Source organism: Delphinus delphis, chromosome 13 (genome assembly GCF_949987515.2).
Source record: "Delphinus delphis chromosome 13, mDelDel1.2, whole genome shotgun sequence".
In the NCBI taxonomy this organism is placed as follows: Eukaryota; Metazoa; Chordata; class Mammalia; order Artiodactyla; family Delphinidae; genus Delphinus; species Delphinus delphis.
This window is the reverse complement of record NC_082695.1, coordinates 48,754,316-48,771,408: the sequence shown is the minus strand read 5'-3', so window position 1 is coordinate 48,771,408 and position 17,093 is coordinate 48,754,316. Positions and strand designations below refer to the sequence as shown.

The following is a 17,093-nucleotide window of genomic DNA, read 5'->3' as shown; positions in this document are numbered from 1 at the left end:
AGCTCTGTAACAAACGGATGGAAATCCTGAATTGGAGGAACCGCTGATTTCATTTGCTTGAGAAATCGTCCGGAGGAACTCATATTTGGCCACTCTGAGGTGTGGAGGGGGTGTCCATGACGTGGCAGGGGGAAAATAGACATCCGAAACCTCCCGTGTGAACTGCAAACTGTAACCAAGCAATGGGAAAATGATACCTCGCTATATTCTAATTTCATGCAAAGGGTTTTAAGCATCTGTATCATAAACTTACTTCTATGCCTTGTACCCAGTTCGCCAGAGACCAGAGTCCTGTCTGGGGACCCCATCATTATCCGGGAGACCCGCCGCCAGCGGCCTGCCTTCGTTTACCCACATCCCCCTGGAACGGATATCTGTTTGGGGTACCACAGGCTATCCTATAGAACTATGGCCAAATCTTCGTGAATGCTTTGCTAATTCTGGGACTTAACTCCTGGAACCTACCTCCGGGACTGGAATTTAGCCTAAATGCATCTGAAGAAATGACATTGTATGCCGCTTTAAAAATACCTTAAAAAATTTCCTGTGTAGCAGGATTTGATAGGTTTAACATCATGACAGGTAAGAACTTTCTCTCTTTCTAGTCCCTGAACGCCCCACGCAGGGAAAGGCCGAAGCGGAACAGGACCCTGGAGCGCGCTCTCAGGCGCTCGGCCGGGCAGCTGCTTTTGAGAGAGGCGCAGCCCTCTCTCCTGGACCGTGGGGCCGGAGGCTGGGGAAGCTTCTGGGGCTCGCGCGGGGAGGCGGCGCTGCGCTCCACCTGCCTGCCCCGGACACAGCCCCGGGCGAGGCGTCGAGGGACCACCTCAAGTCAATAGTGGGTTTTTGATAAACCAAGGAATGGGATTTTAATTATTCAAAACCCAGCTCCTCCGGGCCAGATGCTGTTAGGATGGTCCTACTCCTACAGTATTAAAGAGACCCATCACTAAGAAGACGAGAAAAGCGTCCAAGACATCCGTCGCAATTACGAACGAACCAGAGACTTGGTAGCACAGGGCATTGATCGCTGGTGCCCAACCGACCCTCCTCCCCACTCCCCATTCCCCACCCCCCCACACCCGAGGCAGGCTCTGGCGGCGGCCGGGACCTCGCGTCCCTACATCGTGGCGGGAGCTGCATTTTTCATGAGCCCGGGGTGAACAGGTGCGAAGTGCGCTGGGAGCATCCGGCCGGCGGCCGGGAGCAGGGAACATGGAGAGTGAGCGCGACATGTACCGCCAGTTCCAGGACTGGTGCCTCAGGACTTACGGGGACTCAGGCAAGACCAAGACGGTGACCCGTAAAAAATACGAGCGGATCGTCCAGCTCCTCAACGGCTGCGAGTCGAGCTCCACGGACAACGCCAAATTTAAATTCTGGGTCAAATCGAAGGGTTTCCAGCTGGGCCAGCCGGACGAGGTCCGCGGGGGCGGCGGCGCAAAGCAAGTGCTCTACGTGCCGGTCAAGACCACGGTGAGTGACTCGCCTTCCTCTGTTATTCGTCTGCCCGAGCAGCCCGGCGCTGGGTGGGGGGGGGGAGGAGAAAGGGGGAGCCGTGAGCCACCGTTGGCTCGTTTGCCCCTACCCTTCTCAACCCCCTCCCCAAGTCTTCCCCAGTCGCGTGAGCCAGGCGCGTTTCCCCCAACGTGGAGTCTTTGTGGTCCTTTATTTTAAAGCGGCAGCGCACCTTCAGAGCGCGCAGCCCTCCTGGCCTCCGGGCTCCCGGACCCGCTGCTGGAGCTTCCATCCCCTGGTCGGGCGGCGTCCCGCGTCCTCGGGCTGGGCCATTGTCCCACGTCCTTCGCTGGGCGCCTGGCGCGTGTCCCGCCTTCGCCACCGCTCATAAAGGCCACGCTGGAACCCCAGACGCACGCTCTGATAATAGACGATTCTGATCGATAGTCTACAGTGTCTCCTTATTGGCACAAAGCCCAAACGTGGCGCTGGTCGTGGATGTGGGGTTTTCTCCCGGACACTATCAGGTTTTATTGTTAGACCGCCGCTATTGGGAGACACCGGGCTGTCCGATCGCCTTTATCACTCCCGGAGATCTTACCACGACTATTTAGATTGTAGATAAGGTCCTGGAGATTCCTCCTCCTATTTCCCCCATTCCCTTCCTCACTTCCCCCTTTCACAAATAAAGCCGCAGCTACATGATGAACAACAAAGCGAGATGGGTTTGGGCGCAGTCAAGTGGTGTACGTATTTGTTCCTTATTCTGGGATGGTTCTAGTCTCATGGCCACAAAGCTCTAAGCCCAGGCGCTGGCACTGAGAGCTCAGTATACCTCAGCCTACTAGGCAGGAGCCTGTGAGGCTGGGGAGCGGCGGCAGCGTCAATTTCCTTTTTAAGGAGATGGGAATTGTGGGCTACAAGTAGGATTGCAGATCAGATCCGTAAGACCTCTTTCTTCATCATGCTAGGTGGGTACTCGTCTGGAGTAGGGGTGGGGGAGGGTATCTGGCATCCTGTACATTTTTGCCTCGCTTTCGGGTTTCTTGAGCATTTGCTCCTTTTCCTCCCTTCCTTACTGGCCACTGTTTCTCGTGCAGTATTCCTGGAGGATGCTAGAAACGAGATGCCTTGAAAGCTATTCTTCTCTATCAAACGGAGGTATATTCAATTGGAAATATGTGCATGAAAGGTTTTTCAAAGGATTATTTGGAGGACTCTTTTATGTTTGGAAAGCAGTTTATGGTTTCTTGAGATTAATTAGAGGTAGTTGTTTGAAGGGAGTGTATTTCTCTCGAAATTTATATGGAAAATGGGACATGGAAATAAAGGTGAAATGGAAACACACATAAAAGTTCTGATGTTTTTTAAAAAATGTACCATTGTTGGAAGGTTTCTAGAAGGTCGATCTATAAATGCAGCCTTCTCTTTTAACATGTGGCATTGCTAAAGACAATGGTGAGATTGCTTTACTAAGTAATGAGCACGGATGAACTGAGGTTTATTTACATCTGGATGAGCCAGAAGTCTGTCACAGAGAATGAAGTGCTTTGATTCATTTGCATTGGGAGTAACATGAAGAACCTGATTTAAAAAAATAACTCACTGTTAGACAAAGTAAATTAGAATTCACAGCATGTGGATATATTTTCCTTTGGGCAGTACGGGGCTAATTGATGAATATAATAATCATTTAAGATATATTTACCTGAATATTATTTAATAATTCTGTGTCTTTTCTTTTTAAATTGCTAGCTTGGGAGTTTGCTTTTCATTTTTTTATGTTATGCTTAGGCACCTCTGTTTACGTGTCAGATAGCTTCACTTGTGTATTGCACCAGTGAGTTTATACTTGCATGGATTTTGTTACATCCACTGAATGTATAAACAGGTTTGCCTTTTTAAAACATTAATTCAAAATTCTAACGTAAATTCTGTAATGGTTGTAGAGGCGCTAAGATAAACATGGATGCCAGTAATTCAAACCAGCATTCACATGCTCAGATACCATATTTTCATTGAAAAATTAATGCAGAGTTGTTAAAGAACTGCTGCTAAGACATCTAATATAGAGTAACAACTCCAGGGTTAATAATAAAGTAACACGTGTGTCTCTTTTCAGTAAGGATTCCATATAGTTAGGGGAGAAAATGTAACCCTTCAGGTGATGTTCTTGGATAATGGTTTCCCGTGTAGTATTTAAGAGCTCTGATCTTCATTCAGACCCGTTTGGAAATGTTGCAGATGTTTTTAATTCATGAACTCTCCTATTGCTGTTTATGAAATTTTTATGCTGCTCCTGACATAGAATTATAGGCTCCTCCTTCTCTGAGAGGCAGCCAATCATCATTTCAATGAGTTAAAAAATAAAGATCCCCTTTTATCATGTGTTTCCCCACATCTCAAAATATTTTTCCTTAAAAATATGTTTTTTTCTTTATGATAACAGGAGTGTAGTCACCAGAAAGACAAAGAATATCTTTTTCTTTTCATTCAAAGGCATATATCGGTTGAAAGAAAGTACTGTATTTGAATGGTATTTTCAAGTAGACTAAGAATCATGCTAGCTTTTTGAGGCTTGAAGGTTCATGGCTGGCTTTGCTGTCGTTGAGAGAGATTTGCGCCTGGTGTTTCAGTAACCCACAGTTGCCGGTAATTAGACATCATTACTACTGCAAAAAGGGAAAGAGAGAAGGGGAGAGGACAGGCTGGGGCTAATTAACTTCTTGTGTTTAATGAAAGAAAGGGAGACTGATAGCAACTGGGAGGTCGGACTAGAAGAGAGCAGACACCACACAGACTTAACTGAAACAGGACTATCTTTCAGTCTGAAAGAAGCTTGGTTCTACCTCTTGTTTTTCCAAAATAACATATGTAGGTTTGCAAATACTTTCCCCCCGAAGCCTAGATATAACTGATGATAAAAATCAAGCAAGTGACAACTGACTTAAAAATGTGGAAGATTGGAGAAGATAAACATGCCCTTTAATATTTGTCCTGGCCATGCCTAAAACTGAGGAGACATATCTGTCACTGTTTAGATTACTGTGTGGCTGAGGAGATACTGTTTGGTCACCAAGCAACAATATCCTGCAACTCAGCCATTTTAGGTCTGGAGTGGGAATGTGTGTGTGCACGTGCGCGCGTACACACACACATATGTAAGGTTTGCTGAGCATTGCATCTAAGTTCTTTTCCACGCTACCACTATTATTTTTATGTTCCTTCATTAAAGATGTGAGAAATTTAGAAGTATGAAATTATGAATAACTTAAAAACAGTTCTGAAAAAGATATAGCAAATGCCTGACATTGATTAGGAAAAAAATGTTTAATCAGTGACCGTTTAAAATTAGCGTGACTATGGTTACTCTATTTTATGTCTTTGATAGTTCTAGTTTAGTTTGTTTTTAGAAACTTTGCATCCTCATTGACATTTTGTTTCTGGCAACATTAGTTGAAACATCACATTTAAAATGTAAAGCACCAGAGCACATTCTACCACTTGATATTAGGAAAGGTAAACTTAGAAAAGAACCAGAAATTTCATTACAACTTTTCGTTAGTAATATTGTTAATGTGTTAACGTCGTTTTTTTTGTTGTTGTTGTTTTTGCGGTACGCGGGCCTTGCACTGCTGTGGCCTCTCCCGTTGCGGAGCACAGGCTCCGGAGCGCAGGCTCCGGAGCGCAGGCTCAGCGGCCATGGCTCACGGGCCCAGCCGCTCCGCAGCATGTGGGATCTTCCCGGACCGGGGCACGAACCCGTGTCCCCTGCATCAGCAGGCGGACTCCCAACCACTGCGCCACCAGGGAAGCCCCTAACGTGTATTTTTTAAAAAGTCGACTGCATTGTATAAAACATTAGGAAATTCAGTAAACTCACATTTTTTTTTTTCAGTCTTAAGAAAACAAGGTAATGAATATCCACACTGTAAAATCAAATAATGTGAGCAATGCTTTTCTTGACCTGTATTTGTAGGAACAGACACTTTGGCTTAATTTTTTTTTTACCATTCATGTGTATTTTTCCCCTTTATTTATTCCACTAGGAAACATAAATGAATCTTTCATCCAGAAAAGAAAATGCATTATCTCTAGTTATGTCATTTCAAAATGATGATTTATTCAGTTCTGCAATCTGTAGCCTCAAATTTCGTATTTTCTTGCTGTGTATACTACTAATTGATTATTGTACAGTGATTAGAATGAATATTCATGGACGGGTTCATAACGAGTTACTGTTTTTTTAGTTCTCTATGGTTTTTTGTTAATTTTTATACCACGTCAGAGTGAAGGAAATAGTACATAAGGAGTCTGTATACATTTCCACTTGGCCTAACCCCATGCCTGAGGCACACATCATATGTATTGGGCCTTGATCTGGAATTTGCTATAGAAATTATAGAAAACAAAGCTGAGGGACATGCCAGCTATACATGATGATACTTTGTAACTCTGACACAGAGACAAATCATAATAGTAGTCACTGAGATATGAGTAATTTTTTGCTTATCTCTTAATACTTCCATACTAGTGGGAATTGCTATTGATGACCAATGCATTTGTTTTCTTCATTTAAGTATTTTGGGACACTCTCTACCATAGGTCTCTGGTGGGGGGAGGGTTAAAGAGATCCCAAGTATGATTCTCAGCATTGTGGTTTATAAGCTGACTTAAGTGGTTCCTTGTGGTTTGTTGGGAGGGATAAGTCATCCATGTCAAGTCCCTAGCACAGCGCCTCCTTAAGGCTCTCAGGGAATGTGGGTACCTTTACTAGAGGCCAGTTGGCCGTGAGGATTAAGGGGCAAAGGACTTGTAGAGATAACCCCCCTGAATTTTTTTTTTTTTTCCGGTACCCGGGCCTCTCACTGTTGTGGCCTCTCCCGTGCGGAGCACAGGCTCTGGACACGCAGGCTCAGCGGCCACAGCCCACAGGCCCAGCCGCTCCGCGGCAGGCAGAATCCTCCCGGACCGGGGCACGAACCCGTAGCCCCTGCATCGGCAGGCGGACTCTCAACCACTGCGCCACCAGGGAAGCCCTCCCCTGAATTTTAGGAGGAAATCAGACCCTCTTAGTGTATGAGGACTATCCCACACTTACTTCCGAAGATACCAGCCCTTGACTTTTCCATTGGTTCTTCCTTGTCTTGCTAGTTAACTATAGTGGAGGTGAGGGGCAAGACTCGGCACTCATATGTATTCCCTCTAGAAACCTCCTGAGCCAGCGGAGATTCTGCTTGTCAAGATTTTAACTCTAGACTTTTTGCGTAGGATAAAGGAAAGATGAGGAAGGAAATTCAGGGATGTGGCAACAGAACTTCCAAAGTTTCCATCTCCATGTCAAGATCATAAAGACCTTTCACTAATAGCTGTTGTACTTGCCAAGACTTTTTATATCTAACTGGGAAAATTAAAGTGAATCTAATGTGTTTTAGGTTACGTTTATTTTCATAGTCCTGGGATAACAAGATAACATGGATGGCAGGAAACATGTTATAGTGGGCAGGGTATAGATTTTAGAGCAAGATTTAAATCCTGGATTTGACATTTATTGAACCTGTTAATTAGGGGAAGTTTCTTAACTAGAGACACAGTTTCTTCTTTGTAAATTTACATAATATTACTTGCCTAATTAGTTTGGGATAAGAATTAATAATCATAATTCATACTTCCTAAACATAGAGCATATATAGCATATGCCTGGCACATAGTAAATACTATAAAAAACAGAAGATGTTCTAAGTATTAACAAAGCAAGAACACCATGATGTAATTATAATTTGTGTTCTGAAGTAAAAATCACACTGTAACAGAGTTAAAATACAAGATACATATATATATATGTATTAATGTGTTTTTCACATATTTATTCTGCCTACTCCATTTTTAGAAAATAAAAATGACTTTGTCTTCTTAAAAGTGATACATTCTCATTATTTCAAAAATCTAAGGGAAAAGGAAAAAAATGCTAAAAATTCATGCTAATCTCCTGCCCAGATATAACCACCATTAGCTAATTTTGAACATGATTATAGATGTCCTTCTAAACATATATGCCAAAAGAAGATGAGACATATTGATTGATAGTGATACTGTATATGGACCAGGAAAAATAATTTTCTGAAACTAGTATGATAATTATATGCTAATTTAAATAAGAAGAATAAAATATAATATTACCAAAATACAACAAAAGAAAAAGAAATACACAGAATTCAAAAAATTGCTAATAAAGGCTTCTTCACAGAGGTATTTATTCGTAAAATTAATAGAAAAGATTAAGAAAAACATTAAGAGTGAATTACATTTATTTTTTAACTATAGACTTCAGTTTTATACCATATAATTGACTTTCTCCAATGGTAGGTAAGAGACAAATATATTTTCACTTCTCACCTCCTTATTACTACCTCCCTGTGTATAATCGATTACATTGATTATATTATAATTGTTATATATCTGATTTTATTATATCAGTTATATTATCTAATTGCTTTTACTCTCAAGGTTTTTTATATTTGTTATAGTACGTAATTTGCTTCTTACAATTATTGATATTTTCCTTTGCTGTACTTAAATGCTTATCATCCATTCTTTTACCTGGTTTTCTTTACTTCTAAATTCTTTGATTCATCAGTTGATTAACTGTGATTCCTCATCATCTTTTTTTTTTTTTTCCTATAGAAGAGTTCCTCTGTTCTATTCTTTAAGGTTTGTATGCAATTGAAAATATTTGTCCTTTGTCTTTGTACCTAAAGAGCAACCTTAGCTAGGTGTCATTTCTTCATTTCACTCTTTCCACCAGACATTATAGATAGTGTGTTAGCTCTGTTAAAATCTAAGGCAAACCTGTTTTCCAGATTTTATGGATTGTTTACTCAGGCATCCTTGAAAGTAAATAATTTCACTAAGGTATGTCTTGAATTCCTTTTCTCACTCTTCCTTTCTCCTGAGTAATGATACTCATGTCCATGGCTTCAGTTGTGTCTCTGTTCTGGGGACTTACTGCACATTTTCTGGGGTTCAGATCTGTGTTTTAGGTTTTCTACTAGATGTTTCCATCAAGATATTCCAAAGCACCTAAAATTAAACAAATTCAAAAATGAATTTCTCTTCTCTCCATTCCCCCATCCTAGGTCCTCCAAGCTGACCTCTTTCAAAAAAGAAAATTCTTAAAAAAATTTTTTTCCATGGATGGCAACACAATTTGCTTACCTATCCAAGTGAAAAATCTGTCTGATATGCTTGATTTCTCCCTTTTCTTCCCTCCTTATAGTCAGTACTTGACAGTGTATTGTTGATTCTACCAACTTAATATCTCTTGAATTGACCGACCATATTCTTACCACACCATACCATGCAGTATGTCTATTGCTTGATAATTTGGTAATTTTTCCAAAACCTGTTTTGAAGGAAGGGAGTGTGCAATGTGTAATACCTCACTGGTGCTCAGTATTAATGGAATAAATGAAAATCACCTCCCAGCCCAATACCACAGATGGGAACTTCTTATTTACCACCACAGAACTAGTTTTATAGCCATACTGGGAACTCTTTTTTAAAAAAATTATAATTATTTTTTTAAATTGTGGTAAAAAACACATAATATATATTTTCCATTTTTACATGTATAAGTGTATGGTGCAATAGTATATGTACATTGTTGTGCAACAGATCTCCAGAACTTTTTCATCTTGTAAAACTGAAACTCTAGACCCAATAAACAACAATTTCCCTTTTGCCCTTCCCTCCAGCCCCTGGTAACCACCACTCTACTTTCTGTTTCCGTGAATCTGACTACTTTTGATACCTCATATAAGTGGAACTACTCAATGTTTGTCTTTTTGTGATTGATTATCTCACTTAGCATAGTGTCCTCAATATTCATCCATGTTAAAGTGTGTGATAGGATTTCCTTCCTTTTAAAGGCTGAATAACATGCTATTGTATGTATTTACCACATTTTTTTTATTCATCTGTCAATGGACATTGGGTTGCTTCCACCTTTGGCTGTTGAAAATAGTGCTGCTATGAAAATGGGTGTGTGAAGGATGTCCCTTCAAGACCCTGCTTTCAATTCTTTTGGATGTATACCCACAAGTGGGATTGCTGGATCACATAGTAGTTCTATTTTTAATTTTTTCAGGAACTTCCATACTGTTTTCCTTAACAGTTATACCATCTAATAGTCCCACCAACAGGGCACAAGGATGGGCTCTTTTTAAGGCTGAGAAACTAGTGACTTTGCTTGTCATCTAGAGTTCTTTAACAAGCACGTTTTTTCTTTAGGCAATAGCAAGTATTGAATGTAATGATTAATAATAATGTTATAATAATGCTTTACATTTATCAAGTTCTTAATATATATTGGTTAAAGATTGGGCTAATACCTTTAAAAAAAGTCCCCTTTAATATTCACAATAGTCCTATAGTATGAACACTTTTCATTACATACTTGAGAAAATTGTGGTTTCAGTTAAGATAACTTTCTAAAGTCACACAGCTTCTAAGTGTTAGAACTGGGATAAGAAACTATTTCAGTGGGATTCCAAAGTCCTTGCTTTGGTCTCCAAACTTTTAAAATAATGCATTCCAATAATTTAAAAATTAAATATTCCCCCAGTATGTGTATTTTTATAAATTACATATAGTTCTGAATCAATACTTAACAGATAACACATGTTCAAAAATATATATAAGGCTGATATTAAATAGATATAAACATATATTTTTTCTTCATCTCAGTAGGTCATCTCTTGCGTTCCCTGGGGTGTGCACATGCCAATTTGGAGACAATTACTCTAATTCCTAGTACAGTGTTGCTTCACATTAAATCACTTTGGTTAAGACCTTACACTTCAGCTAAAATATCACCTCCTCTCTTACAGGGTGGGGTGCCTCTGTACTTAATCAACACAATATTAAAATAATTTCTTAGCCATTCAAATCCATGACACCCATAAAACAGTTATACACTTTTGCTGTTGGTTTGGTTGAGGTGAGAGTTTATTTCATCAAAGGCAAGTTGCGGAGATGGTACACAATCAAGAATAGCTGAAGTGAGGGTACAGTGAAAGTTGAAGTTGGAAAAGTAGGCTGGGACAAAATCATGGGAAACATCTACTGCCATGTTAAAAAGTTTGACCTTCATTCTATAGGGAATGGCAGCTACCAAGTGTTTGAGCAGGGATGTTATGATTTAGGTCTTATAGGTAGGGACTTGAGGTCTCTCCTTGGTTTATGCTGCAGAATATAAATCAGATGAATAAAGAATAAAAGTTAGTTTCTTTGGTTCAATATATTGTTTGAAATATTACAGTTATAAATAAATGTTATACAGTTATTGAAATCAAATTATCAAGCAGTAACTCAATATAATACAATAGCTTGATATTGTTGTGTAATTGAATCATGCGGTACAAAATTTCAAATTTGTTAATTCCAATAAAATGTTAAAAATAGGATTTGTGAAATATAAGAAAAAATAGATTTAAAGGCATTTAAAAGGAATATGGATCAAATCATCTTATAATAAACTGTTTTGTTTTTGGAGTTGAGGAGAAGTAAATTTTGACCTCTTAGTTGTTACTACATCCACAACTACAAAGATTTCCCAGAGAAATCCTTCTAAAAACCCAGGGGAGATCGATACAGAATACTTATTTAAGCACAGGCCTTTTCAAAGTAAAGTTACTGTTTCAAATATTGCTTAGAATATGGAGTTTTATACTTTAAGGCAGTATTCTAAATCTTACTCCAAGTTGTTTCTTGCTCAGATTTCTGTGATTTTAAATCCACATGCCAGTCTCTGCCACTAAGCGTCTTCCCTATGATTCTTCAATTTTTGTATACTGTGGTAGGCAGGATTCTAAGATAATTCCCAAATAACCCTCACACTTGTTTAATTCCCTTCCCTTTGAGTGTGGGTGGAACCTGTGGATATGATGAGCTATCACTCCCATGATTATGTCATGTTATATGGCACAGTTAGCTTGAAGAAGGGGGGCTCTTTCAGGTGGGTCTGACTTAATCACATTAACCTTTTAAAAGCAGAGTTTTTTCCCCTGGCTTATAGCAGAAGTAGAGAGTTTCAAAGTCTGAGATGGATTCAATGTAAGGGAGGTTCTCTATTGCTGAGATGGAGAGGGCCATGTGGTTAAGAGCTGAGAGCAACCTCTAGGAGCTGAGAGCATGCTTTGCCAGCAGCTAGCGAAACAATGGGGACCTAAGTCCTACAACCACAAGGAACGGATTCTGGCAACAATCAAAGGAAGCTTGGAAGTGGGTCTTTCCCTAATTGGGCTTCCAAGTAAGAATTCAGCTGTCTGACACTTGATTTCAGCTTTAAGAGAACCTGAGCAGAAGACCCAGTTAAAATGTGCTGGATTTTGGACACACAGAAACTGTGAGATAATAAGTTTGTGAAGTTTTAAACCACCAATTTGCAGTTATATAGCAAAAGAAAACTAATACATAATTTTTTGGTCTAAATTTTCCAAAAAGCATTTGCTCAGTTAAAACAACTTTTTAAAAAGCATATTTGACTAATATTATTTGTGGTTTAAGATACAACTGGGAATAATTTAAATGATATTCTTGCCTAATGCCTAATGTGTTGCCATTTTAATAGTTTTTGATGAGATGGTCCATAATTTAGTGAAATATATAATTTCTAACAGATCATTTGAAATATTTAATGATTGATCACATTAGGAATATATATATTCCTAATAACATATATGCATATGTATATATATACATATGTATATTAGTTTGATTTTTCTCAACGTTTTTACTTAAAAACTTTTTATTTCATTATCTTCCATCATATATTCCATTATATTCCATTCTGTCTCCTAAATAGAATATGAGGTGGCTTACAGTTTTAGGTTTTTCATGGGAGGATAGAGATAGAGGAGTGCACATATCAAAAGACATTATTATTCATATAATTATATTAATGTATGTTTAAGTATTCCTGAATATATAGAGAAAAATAACAAAATATAGCATCCATTATCATTTATTAGAAATAACTATTCTATAATTTTATTTTTAAATTATTATTTTGTTATAATATTATACCTTATAAAGAAGACCTGCCTAGTATTTGGGGAATATAATATAGAAAATAATATTAATAGGTATATCTTCTTCTGTTAAGATATTAGCTGGAACTGGAAATTATTTTCCCCTCTCTGTTGAGAAGAGAAAATCTTTATTTTGATTTTTTTTCTTTTTTCTCTATCTGAGGTTCATTCAGTAGTCTTTTATGTTCCACTCTTCCTAATTTTAATCAAGTATTCATCTGTGCTAGTTATTCTCACAGTTACAGAGCTGTTAGAAAACTGCAAGGTTGAGAAGGAGATTCAGAATATAAGTTCAGGAAGCTGGAAACTTCATTTTGCTAATAAGAAAGAATAACTTGTCTTACAGGCAGAGAGTGGGTGTTTTTGTTATTAGTAGTTATTTTCCTTCCTTTTTAAAAGTTAAAATATGTTTTCAGAAAATATTATTTGAATATTTGGGTCTCATATTATATATAAAGATAGTAGTCATTGAAATAAGGTTGGCCAATATTTCTGAAAGTATTCTTTTTCTTTTGGTTGGATGCCAGTGTGAGGGGGTACAGAGAGGATACTTATAGGTGAACATGACTGCAGTTGCCAGATGGCTAGAGGGCTTTAGGGGTTTAATCTAGGAACATGGGGCAAAACTAAGTGACATATATGAGGATCTAATGTCTAGCTTCGTCATAATAACACCATGCTCTAACCAATTGACCTAACTAGATACGATTTTCAAATCAAGGCAAGATGGCATTTTGCTTGAAAATATAATAAAAGATCTCTTAACAGAACTTCACTAACTAGTGAATTAACCAAAACTCTCTCTTCCCAGGGTGTGGACAGATTCATTCACAGTAGTCTACCCTGTAGTTACTTATACCTTGTGCACATAAAATTGAGTTGTGTGCATATTACTGGTTATGTTTTTCCCACATCCTTTTTAGTGAATTTCAATTATTATCATAATTGTGATTTAAATATTTCATAAACTGATGAATTGAGTGCATGAACTTAAATTCAGTGCTTTAGAAAGGCTCAAAATAAATGTTAATTGCTAAAAAACAATTAGGAAAAATAGAGAAAAAAAGAAGAAAACTTAGGTTTCTGCACAGCCTTGATTACTTTACAAGTAATAACTAACTTCTCATTCTACTTTAAAGTAACTGAAACTAGAAGGCATAGACAATGCATTATTGGGGAGCTTATACACTTGGAATGTCAATCAGTAGACCCATACGTAAAGAAGAGATCTTTGTCTTATCATAAATTTAACAAATAATTATATATTAGCATGTATTAAATGAAAATTTGATATTGAAGTGTGTATTATCATCTTCTCTGCCTTCCAACTTTAACTTTGTTTTTTTAGTTATCTATTTTATTTTATTTTTTAATTTTGCTTCACAATACTGTGTTAGTTTCTGTTGTACAACAAAGTGAATCAGCTGTATGCATACATATATCCCCATATCTTCTCCCTCTTGCGTCTCCCTCCCACCATCTCTCTCCCACCCCTCTAGGTCATCGCAAAGCACCGAGGTGAGCTCCCTGTGCTATGCTGCTGCTTCCCACTAGCTATCTATTTTACGTTTGGTAGTGTATATATGTCAATGCTACTATCACTTTGCCCCAGCTTCCCCCTCCCCACCCCAAGTCCTTAAGTCCATTCTCTATGTCTGCTTCTTTATTCCTGTCCTTCACTTAACTTTTTCTATGTTAAGTGGACAACTTCACAAAGGATAACAAGACCATTATGCACCAATATAGAAAGTTATAATAAGTGGTGTTTAGTCAGCCATGGACATATGAGTTAAGGATACACATACTGGCAGTGCTGATAAAATAATATACTGTCATGATAACGAAGAACTTAGTGATTCCTGAAGGTATATCCCTATTATGGAAGAAAATGTTTCCATCCAGATGAGCCAAATGACCTAACGTAGTCATGTGAGATTATTATGCCCTCTTTAAACCCATATTTAACAAGCTACCTTTTGATTATTTGGGTTCCCACATGACTAAAGAGAGAATGCACTGGTCAAACTGTTGCCAATGTTGGGAATATTTAAGTTGTATTTCTTAGTATAAGTGAAGTAATTTTAGTTTTTATACTATTATCTCTTGTCAGTTTGGGTGGAGTTCAGAGCCTCTATATCTAATCAACTTATATACACTGAGGAGATCTCCAAAAGAACGTTGGAGAGCTGTTGAGATGGGAAGGGGAAAATGGGTACTAGGGAGGCAACAAAATGAGGTCTGTTATCTGACTCATTTAGAAATCTTCCTTCTAGGCAATCATTCTGTCTTATTTCCAGTTCCCTTGATGTTCTGGTTGCTCTCTTCTGATTAAATTGCTTTCTAAAATATGGTACTTAGCATACTTTATAGGGTTATAATAATAGTTTAATATAACTTTGAATTGTGCTTTTTTCATTTAATTATTATTAAAATTTTCCCAATAGTCTTGATAATTATTTTTATGGCTTTACAAATACCTAATCAAGTATCTATACCATAACTATCTTTTGAAAAATTTATTTAATTAATTTGCCCATTTTTGTTTGATTTGATTAAAAGGAAGAACAACAGAAATTATAAATAGGCTATTTTTCATCTTCTGTAGTCTTTAAAATATATAGGACTCTTGAAAGCAAGAATTAATAGCATTGTCTTGTGGGGTTTTAAAATCTATGTAGATGTGATACATATAAATATATATAATATACAAAGGATATTCTCTAACCCAGAGATTTAAATTACAAATCAATAAGAGAAAATTATCTGGTAATTCCCCAAGTATTTAAAGATTAGACAACATACTTTTAAGTAATCTATAGGCAAAAGAGGAAATCCCAAAGGAAATTAGACAATATTTTGAACAGAATGAAAATGGTAGTGTAGCATATCAAAATTTACAGGATGACCTAAAGCAAGGCTTTGAGGAAAATTTATGGTGGTAAATGCTTATATTACAAAAGATGAAATGTCTCAAAATAATACTCTAAGCTTCCACCTAAGTAACTAGGTAAAAAAGAGCAAATGAAACCCTATGAAAGCAGAAACTTAATTTTAGTTAATTCCTGATAATCTCAGTAAGTCTAAAATACCCCTTTGCCTGGGGTTCTGAGGATTGAGGATGATTCATGTAGTTTCACAGCCTTAGAGTGAGAGGTAGCTGGGCCTTGTTTATCTGATGATGGTAACAGTATCTGCTGAGATATACATTTCCCCATTCAATTTACTCCTGTCATGTAGATTGGTAATGTGGTTCACTTTGCTTCTGAATATAGGGAATATGCAAATACGGGACTTTCTTAGGTATTTTGTTGTCTTATTTTTTGAATTTTATTTATTTTTTTATACAGCAGGTTCTTGTTAGTTATCTATTTTATACATGTTAGTGTATATATGTCAATCGCAATCTCCAAATTCATTCCACCCCCACCCCCCACCCTGCTTTCCCCCCTTGTGTCCATATGTTTGTTCTCTACATCTGTGCCTCTATATCTGCCTTGCAAACTGGTTCATCTGTACCATTTTTCTAGATTCCACATATATGCGTTAGTATACGATATTCGTTTTTCTCTTTCTGACTTGCTTCACTCTGTATGATAGTCTCTAGGTCCATGCATGTCTCTACCAATGACCCAATTTCGTCCCTTTTTATGGCTGAGTAATATTCCATTGTATATATGTACCACATCTTCTTTATCCATTTGTCTATCAATGGGCATTTAGGTTGTTTCCATGACCTGGCTATTGTAAATAGTGCTGCAATGAACATTGTGGTACATGATGCTTTTTGAATTATGGTTTCTCAGGTTATATGCCCAGTAGTGGGATTGCTGGGTCATATGGTAGTTCTATTTTTAGTTTTTAAGGAACCTCCATACTGTTCTCCATAGTGGCTGTATCAGTTTACATTCCCACCAACAGTGCAAGAGGGTTCCCTTTTCTCCACACCCTCTCTAGCATTTGTTGTTTGTAGAATTTCTGATGATGCCCATTCTAAACGGTGTGAAGTGATACCTCATTGTAGTTTTGATGTGCATTTCTCTAATAATTAGTGATGTTGAGAAGCTTTTCATGTGCCTCTTGGCATCTGTATGTCTTCTTTGGAGAAATGTCTATTTACGTCTTCTGCCCATTTTTTGATTGGGTTGTTTGTTTTTTTAATATTGAGCTGCATGAGTGTCTCTCTTGATATCATGGGATGAGTTCACCTGCTCTCGGGAACTTGTGAGACTGTCTCACACTAATATGCATCACATTTGGCTGTCTCTGTTCTGTTGCTCACAAACTATGTCAGATGCAGAAAAAGATTTAAAAACAAGCCACCCACCTATTATATTTGGCGTTTCAGGAATTCCCAAAGCTATCTGGGTTTAGCTTCTCAAAACTCTTAGGCTTAGACTTTAGGGAGGCATAGACAGCAGGGAACTTCTCAGGAACTCATGAATATGCAGCTTACATTTTCCTCTGTGTCTGTCTTCACCCACTGAGAGAATTGTTATCTCATAGGAAGTGTGAAATTGTTTATTACTTTTTCAGCATTTATTCAGG

At 38.1% G+C, this 17,093-nt stretch overlaps 1 protein-coding gene across 5 annotated transcripts in view; it reads left to right on the top strand.

Annotated features, from left to right (window-relative positions):
* The first annotated feature begins 1,215 nt into the window (after positions 1-1,215).
* Positions 1,216-17,093, top strand: part of NOL4 (nucleolar protein 4) — a 403,038-nt gene continuing 387,160 nt past the window's right edge. For all 5 annotated transcript variants that reach the window (XM_060028862.1, XM_060028859.1, XM_060028860.1 and 2 more), the window contains exon 1: positions 1,216-1,476. In XM_060028862.1, coding sequence (XP_059884845.1) covers positions 1,216-1,476 — 261 coding nt within the window. The remainder of the gene's footprint in view (positions 1,477-17,093) is intronic.